The sequence below is a fragment of the Apium graveolens genome, unplaced genomic scaffold, assembly GCF_009905375.1.
Source record: "Apium graveolens cultivar Ventura unplaced genomic scaffold, ASM990537v1 ctg148, whole genome shotgun sequence".
In the NCBI taxonomy this organism is placed as follows: domain Eukaryota; kingdom Viridiplantae; phylum Streptophyta; class Magnoliopsida; order Apiales; family Apiaceae; genus Apium; species Apium graveolens.
This window is the reverse complement of record NW_027417256.1, coordinates 19,660-28,882: the sequence shown is the minus strand read 5'-3', so window position 1 is coordinate 28,882 and position 9,223 is coordinate 19,660. Positions and strand designations below refer to the sequence as shown.

The window sequence follows — 9,223 nt, the reverse complement described above, 5'->3', positions numbered from 1 at the left end:
GTCCTCTTGACATCAAAAATTTACTTAATTTATCTACTTGAAATACCAATCAATAAAATGCCATAGGAAGTGTAAGATCCCAGGAGTTGACTAAAATGTCATAGTACTTAAGAGTACAGTTGTATTAAGCTACCTGCAGGCTGCATCTTGAGGTTGTTGACACATGCTGCTGCTGCATGCTTTCCTATTCCTTGCTTAATGCTGCTGTAACATTAATATACTACATAGACTGAAGCCTAAAAAGTACCAGATCAGACATTGAAGGAAACAGAGCTTTGGAGACACCTAAAGATGTGCAATCAGCTGGGGTTCCTGCAAAGTTTATAGAAAATATGTGAGTGAAAATGTGAGGATAATTTGATGCACAAAACAAAGGTCACCTGGAGAGAATATAAAAAGAAATCCTAACCATTAATTCAATAGAATGATCATCTTACCTATCATTCTTAACACCAAAATTCAACAAATTCCATTCAAACAAACAAACAAACAGCTTTTTCCCAAATCCCAGTAACATCTAACCCTTTCAACACACCAATAAAATCGATATCAATTAACTCAAATTTAATACTCTCAAAATAAGCATTCAAACTAGATAAAGGATGTTCAAGAATCTCATACAAAACAAACTTACTTCTCTTAAGCAAAAAATCAAGCAATTCATCATCAACCAGCTCTAAAGCTTCAATCTTTGTCTTTTCAACAACATGGGTAGCAACAGAACCACTTTTCGCAAAATGAGCACCCTCAAATTCTTGATATTTGAAACTTTATCACTTTTCTTGACATGGGTAATTTGAGCTGATTTAACAAATTTTGACTAGTGGGTAGTGATAGGAGGTGGAGAAGACAGATACAAAAGATGTTTAAGAAGATGGTCTAATGGGAAAGAAGGTGTAGACGGAGATTGAGGAGAGATAGGAAGTGTAGTGGGATTGAATTGAAGAGATTTTGAAAGCTAATAATTGAGATATGAGAGAGCAAGCATAATTGAGATTGAGAGAGCTGAGTGTATTGGAAATTTGGGCGGCGGGGTATTGAACCAGAGAGATTGTCTGGGAGAGGAGAGGAGTAGGTGACTTTTAGGGTTATTGAAAATTTGGGCGGCATTTTAACCAAATTTTGGGCGGCCCTTTGTTAAAATTTTGCCCAGCTTTATTAAAATTTTGATGTTCAAAAGTTTCATAAAATATTTATTGTTTTATTTTTTAATAAATAAAAATTTAGTTAGAAAAAAAAATTAATTACTTATTTCTGTTTGTTTCTTTTAAAAATTCGTGTATATATATATATACTTTTTATTTTTAAAACTTCTATATTAGTGCTCATCTTAAAACACGAGGAATATAAACTATTTTTAATTTTATTTATTTTTAAATTCAATTTTTAAGGTTTTAAATTTAATACTTTTAAAAGTTCCTATTTAAAATTTTATTAAATATTTCTTATATCCACAAGTATCTTATTTATTAAATTTGTATATCACCTTAAATATGCTTATAAAATTAATATTTAATTTTAAAAATATTATATTTATGTTTTAATACTCTAAGGTAACAATTTGACAAAAATGTTACAAGTTGGAACACTTTTTACCTAAGAGCTCAGACACACAAATACCAAAAAATGAGTTTTATTAAAAGAAAATTAACAAGAATAAAAAATACCGAATTTTATCAATTCGGTTCGGTGTTATTTTTACCGAATTTTATCAATTTAGGTTCGGTGTTATTTTAGGCTCTGTTTGGGATTGCTGTTAAAAATTGTTGTGCTGTTAGAAAAAGTGCTGTTTAAAAAAGTGCTGTTGGAAAAATCAGATGACTGTTTGGTAATTTTTTTGATATGTATATGTTTTGATGCAAAAAATTAAAAATAATAATACTTTTGGTAAGGTTTGATGGTGAAATCAGCATCTACTTCCCGCAAAAGCTGAAAAACAGCTTTTTCTAAAAGCATGGGGGAACTTGTTTTCTCTAGCAGCAACTTTTAAGCCAAAAGCACTTTTCCGAAAAGCAGTTTTTGAATTTTACCAAACAGTTTTTAACTGTTTTTTAGCGAAAAGCTGCTGTTGCTGTCAGCAACAGCAATACCAAACAAACCCTTAGTTCATTTCGGTTATTTGCTCACCCGTTCCCTAATTAACATTTGACCTCACCTATACATACAAATGGAAGGTTGGGTCGAATAAAAATAACGGGAAATGTCATTTTCATAGTAATTTATTGTAACACTCTTTCTATTTAACTAAAAAACCCTACTCTCTTTTTTCTCTCTAGCCTCCTTCTCTCTTTCTCAAAATATAGCCGTCGTCGGGTTTTCACTGGTTTTCTCCGGTGAAAAGTCTCATTATCTTTATTTTTTTCATTGTTTTATCTTTATCATTAGATCTTGATTTCTATCATTTTTTTTCAAAATAATTCTTAGATAAAAAATCATCGGAGTATCCGGATTTTCTATCTTCTTCGTTTTCAAGGGATCCAGGTTCTCCTGTTTTTGTGATTTGTTTTGTGGATCTAAGGCTTGCTTTAATTTCAATTGGGTTATAGTCTCTCCTTAGTGAGAGTTTTGGTATTTCTCTCCTTTATTTGTGAGAGTATGATTTTTGATTTAATGATAAAAGTTTCGATGGGATTGCAATTATGGTCGATAACTCAAACGGGATTAGTTACAAGTGGATGTGATGAAGCGGGTACATGTAAATATATCATCTTCAACAAATGGCGTGATTGTTTGTCCAAAATAGATGGATTGATCAGCTATTGTTTCTGTTTTATGTTTGTTCGACGCGACTATCTTTGTAGATGCCGTATGGCTTTTATTTATTGAATTAATTTCTTACTCAAAAAAAAGTAGTAGAATGATAAAACTACCCCTAAATGCATATAATCCGTCCTTTTAAAAAAACATAAATTTTTGCTCCATGCTATAAACAAATATTACAAATATGATTATTACTAATTTTCTGTGCAAAAAAGTGCATATACTATGTTTACATATTCTATGAATGTAGTAAATTCTCCTTCACATTTATAAAAATTCTTCTTGAAATTTATAAATTGAAAAATAATTAATAAATAATTTATTTTTTTCATACACAAATAGTAACTACTTACCTTTTCAATCCGTCAACTCATCATATTATATTTTCCTTTAAATTTCTTAGAAATATATAAATTTAATTTACATATTTATTTGGAATTTTTTAATAAAAGAATAATTAAAATTTATTACAACTAAATGTCACATTTCTTATCTTATATTTATCATAAGTAAATAGTATAACTTTTTAATATAAAATATTATGAAATACTGATATACATGGTTACAGATTTTGGATAAGATAATTAATCGGTTAAGTTACCGAATTATGAATTATCGACAATATCTAAAAAATTCGAACAACTTATTGGTGATTTATCAGCAATTTATTGAATCAGTTAAATATTTTTGACTAAGTTTTGAAGATTTATAAGCGATTTTTGAAAAAATTGACTAATTTCTATTACAAAGCTTATACATATATTATTGAGATTATCAAACCATTTTCAACTCAACTTCAACTTTTGTACTTTCATGTTATTATTTGTTTTTATAAAATTACTCTCTAATCCAATTCTAATTTTCACGCCAAATACGTTTATACTCATGCGGACTTTGTTTAGATTATTATTAAAAATTTATTAAAATAATTTTTCTAAACAATTTATTTTACAATTAAAAAGTAAAATTTTTATGTGAACTGTCCATTCAATATAATTACTTAGTATACCTCCTTTACTATTAAAAAATCATATTTATTTTGTTCAGACAGGGCAATTTAAGTTTGAAGTTAAGTCAATATATAAAATTTTAATCATAATAAAAACTGCCGAAACCAAAATATTAGGACACTACATAATTTTTTATGAAAAAAATGGTTATGAATTTAAGTTTATAACTTTACTAACATTTATTTTCCTATCATGAACGGGAGAAATCGAAGACTGTGCTGATGGAGTAATCATTTTATGTTAGGAGGGTTTTAAAGGTAATTACTCGTTAGTGCATGAAGTAAAATATTATTGCATCTAGCAACACCCTATAACAAAATCAATGCTAGAGTAATTTCACCTGTTCACCTTCTTTTTTTGCTCCGAAAATACTTCAAAACACAAACCTTGTGATTGTAATTCACGGCAAAAACCAGGACAAAACATGCACATGCTTTGTATAAGCTGCCAAAAGTTCACATCTAAATGCTATAAACAATCTGCCAGACTAATCTTTAAGTCATTTTATACTGTAATTTCAGACTACTGAAGTAGAAGAAGAAATGGCCGATCAGTCATCAGAAACCGTGGCTCCACCCAATACTTGTGCAACCACAACTAGCAACAACCAAACGATGGAAGGAGCTAAGCTAAGGCGAGTTGATGCACTCAACATGGAAGCTGGCTCTACCACCCATACTCATCATTCTCAGGTTAATTTAAATCTGCACATGATATGTAGGGTACCCGGGAGATCAAAGTTTTTTTATGGGTGCATCATACATACTAAGACATATACATTATGTGCAGGCAAGTTGGGGCAGGACGCTGATCTTGGCATTTCAGTGCTTGGGAGTTATATATGGAGACGTCGGGACATCTCCACTCTACGTGTATTCCAGTACCTTTACGGATGGTATTAAGGATAACCAAGATATACTTGGTGTGCTCTCTTTAATTATCTATACCTTACTCCTCTCGCCTCTCATCAAGTACGCCTTCATCGTTCTCCGAGCCAACGACAATGGCAATGGTATTTCTTATCATGTTTGCATAAATCCTGATATATAATCGTGCACTGCAACAAACTATGTTACACTTAGGAGCACAAGACTGTTCAGACATGCATGCATAAATGCAAACTAAAACCTATACACAAATGATGCAGGTGGAACATTTGCACTTTATTCTCTCATCTCCCGCCATGCTAATATGAGTTTAGTTCCAAGTAATCAACCGGAGGATAAGGAGTTGTCTAACTACATACTTAACAACCCATCCAGCCAGTTTCGATGGGCTGAGAAGGTAAAAGACAAGCTTTCAAAGAGTATGCCTTCCAAAATCATGCTTATATTGGTCGCTATCCTTGGATGTTCCATGACCATTGGTGATGGTATTCTAACACCCAGTATTTCAGGTATGTGTAGCATATACTTTCTGTTACCAATCTTATACGATAAAGACATTATTATATATATATATATTGAATATATAACTAATTCACAAGAACATTGCTAATTCTTAAATCACATAAGCGTATAAAAATTAACAATTAAATTAGGAGAAGGGTTTGAGAAAACAAACAGAGATTGGATTTAATCTCGAGTCCAGAAAACTATCTCCTTAAAGCAGTTCACCCCGCACCATCCGTATTTAGCGACCTGCTTCCCAAACTATCACCGGAATATTGGAAAAATTTAAGACTAAAGAGACCGAGAATGAAAGAGATAGACTCTTATTTCCTCGACATAATAAAACTGGTGGCCAAAGACTCTATTTATAAAGAGAGGCTTGAAATGACTTATTTTTCTTTTCGATGTGGTACATGGTATTTATAAGAAAAACTAAGGAATAGGTTTGTGCCACTCTCGATGCGGTACAAAACCACTTTTCATATTAAAAGGTAAACTTTGGAACATCAGTTCTCATTCACATTTTACTTATTTTGAGCATGTAAATATGCGTTGGAATCCACTCGAAGAGAAGAATACGTTCCAATAAATACACACCACTAACAGATAATGTCTCACTAGTCTCAAAATGATTCACAACTTAGTCTAAAATACTAAATTTGTCCAACACTTTCTCTGTCCGTTTCAATGTCAACTAACTACAATCCGAATACATATTAAAATAAAATGAGCAATTCGTCACTGAACATACTTCAAATACGAATAAGATGTTTTATTTACTTTGAAATCAAGTTCTAATGTGTATCCTACACAGTCTTATCAGCAGTGGGTGGAATCAAGAACAAGGTGGACTGCCTTGACCAAAGTACTTGCTCAACTTAACCTCATATTTATTAAATTTGACTGTAAACTTAATACATATAGCTAGTCATCTTTAATTTAAATATCGGAGATTGTGTGCAGATGCTGTTGTGGGGATTTCGATTGCAATCCTAGTGATTTTGTTTTCGGTTCAACAATTTGGGAGTGATAAGGTGGGATACATATTTGCTCCAATCATCATCGTCTGGTTTGCATCCATCGGTGGAATTGGACTTTACAACTTGATCAAACATGATGTAACTGTATTGCTTGCATTGAATCCAAAATACATCATAGATTATTTCAAAAGAAATGGGTCGAAAGGATGGCAGTCACTTGGTGGAGTTGTTCTGTGCATCACAGGTAAGATATATCGATACAAACATATTAGTAGCTTTCTCCTTACATGGCTTGCTAGCTAGTTTGTCTTAGTTTAAACTTTACATGAAATTGCAGGTACTGAAGCCATGTTTGCTGACATTGGCCATTTCAGTGTATTAGCAGTCCAGGTAATCAAAGTTAATTTATGCACTATATGTGACACATGTTTTACATACGTTTTTGCTTTCCTACCTACACAGTCCAGGTATTACCCATGTATGCTGACTGCTGTGTAATCTTTTTCTTTTCTCATTCTGATCTGTCACAGCTTAGCTTTAGTACAGTTGTACTACCTGCATTACTGTCTACCTATATTGGCCAAGCGGCATATCTCTCCAAGAATCCCGGTGATGTGCTTGATACTTTCTATGCTTCTATTCCAGGCTAGTACTGTGACTTAAACCGTGTATTGTAATTATAAAGGTACCTTTTGAACTTTTGATTACTTGTGCTAATTACGACATGACACTTGATTTATTCATTCAGAGACGATTTACTGGCCCATGTTTGTGGTTGCGGTTGCTGCTGCCATTATAGCTAGCCAAGCTATGATCTCTGGAGCTTTTGCGATTATTGCACAAGCTTTAAGTCTAGGTTGTTTTCCTAGGGTTAAAGTAGTGCATACATCTGCAAAGCATGAGGGTCAGGTTTACATACCGGAGCTCAACTACATGATCATGATTTGCTCCATTTTTGTGACCTTCACTTTTAAGACCACCGAAAAGATTGGAAATGCATATGGTGAGTGGTAAAACTTGGTCGAAATTCTGACACCGTAATTTTCCGTTCTGGTAACTCAATTACAAATATTAAATTGGAACTAAGATAATAAAATTTACATTCATGCAGGGATTGCTGTGGTCGGTGTCATGTTCATCTCCACGTGCGTGGTCAGCCTGATCATGCTGATCATATGGAATGTGAAATTGTGGTGGATCATGCTATTCTTCACGTTGTTTGGTACGATGGAGGGTGTATACCTGTCGGCCGTCCTATCCAAATTCATAGAAGGAGGCTATCTTCCTATAACATTTTCGCTTGTCTTGATGACAGTAATGGGGATATGGCACTATGTGTATGTTCAAAAGTACAAGTTCGAGCTTGATAACAAGGTTTCTCCTAGTTACATGCAGGATTTGGCAGCAAACACAAATATAAACAGAGTCCCCGGAATTGGGCTGCTATACTCTGAGCTTGTCGAGGGAATTCCATCAATATTTCCTCATTTTATTGAAATCATTCCATCTATTCACTCGGTTATGGTTTTTGTATCTCTTAAGTTCATTCCTATCAGTACTGTGATGGTTGAGGAGCGATTTTTGTTCAGACAGGTTGGAACAAGAGAGTACAGGATATACCGTTGTGTAGTTAGATATGGATATAAAGACAAGATAGAGGAGCCCCGTGATTTTGAAGACCAGCTCGTGGAAAATCTAAAGGAGTTCATAAGACATGAACAATGTACTGTTGAAGCCAATATAGGGATATCTAGGGATGAACTGATGGCACATGAGCCCCTTCCTGACACAAACGTGATACATGATTCAACAGACAAAATTGAGAACTTAGAAGGAAGAACTAGCTCACCTACAGTTCACACCGAGGACTTGCCACGTATTTCTTCTTCAAACTCCATCAGATCATTACCAAATACTTCAAGCGATATTAGCACAAGACCTATTATAGGAGTTGAAGAAGAGATACAATTTATCCAAAATGCAAAGGAGAAAGGCATTGTTTATCTTCTAGGAGAAGCAGAGGTGATAGCCAAACAAGATTCTTCTTGGTTCAACAAAGTTATTGTCAATTATGCTTACAGCTTCCTTAGAAAAAATTTCAGGCAAGGAGAAAAGACAATACATATTCCTCATACCAGGCTTCTCCGAGTTGGAATGACATATGAAATATAATTAGCTTATTAATTGTTTCACGAGTTGGTTAAAAATATGTCGTAAGCAAGATGACATTTCGTGTGCTAAACTGATAACTAGTGTTATAAGAGATTAGGCATTTGATAAATCATCAAATATTTGTTGATCATTCAACATATGAACTTTATTTTGCGAGAACTTTAAAGGTATAAAAGTATCATGTTTGCTTCGGGTATGGCGAGACTCTAGTTTCATATGGTTAAATTATTTGCATCGCGCGTACTTGTTGTAGATTTCACTCTTTTATCTTGACAATGAAACAATAAGCCATTGAAATATACATATAATTTTTGGAGTACCAGTCATGATAATTGATGTTATGAAAATTGTTGAATCAGCCCTTAGCAAGGTTATGATTCAGTTCCTGGATAATGTCACCAATGTGCTCTCATATGTGTTGCAGAGTTCAAGTAGTGTGTCATTCTAACAAGGCTGAAATGAGCAGCTGACCTTTACGCTACTTCATGTTACCAAGCTCAGGTCCAGTGACACTGTTATCATGTTCAAGAGTGCTAGAGCAGAAAGTGAATCCAAGAATCAGATTGTAAAAGTCAGTCTACTCACTCATTTGTGCCTCTTTAATGTCAAAACTACTGCATAATTGGTGCACTCTTCATCGGGCTGTTATTCTTAATCTGTTTCCAACTTAAGTATAGGCTGCAGTGAGATCAATCCTGGGAGCTCCTGAACACCAGCATCTTGACATTCTTTTTTGTTAACACCAGCTTTCTAGCAGGAGTTTCTAAAAAAATCCGGTTTAAGATCGGTTCTATTTTAAACGAGAACGAATATGAACATAATTTTAAGAATCGATTTATAAATGAGCTGAATTTGAATACAACATAGTTTGACTCGAAGATTCGCTAAATTGAGTAAATTATCTGTGAAT

At 33.4% G+C, this 9,223-nt stretch overlaps 1 protein-coding gene across 1 annotated transcript; it reads left to right on the top strand.

The window, feature by feature from the left end:
- The first annotated feature begins 4,211 nt into the window (after positions 1-4,211).
- LOC141699911 (potassium transporter 5-like) lies at positions 4,212-8,619 on the top strand. Its single transcript, XM_074503716.1, has 9 exons — positions 4,212-4,462; positions 4,560-4,782; positions 4,918-5,166; positions 5,976-6,026; positions 6,125-6,385; positions 6,479-6,531; positions 6,672-6,786; positions 6,890-7,144; positions 7,253-8,619. Exons 1-9 carry the CDS (start codon positions 4,313-4,315, stop codon positions 8,311-8,313), a joined length of 2,418 nt encoding a protein of 805 aa, XP_074359817.1. The 5' UTR covers positions 4,212-4,312; the 3' UTR covers positions 8,314-8,619.
- The last annotated feature ends 604 nt before the right edge of the window (positions 8,620-9,223 follow it).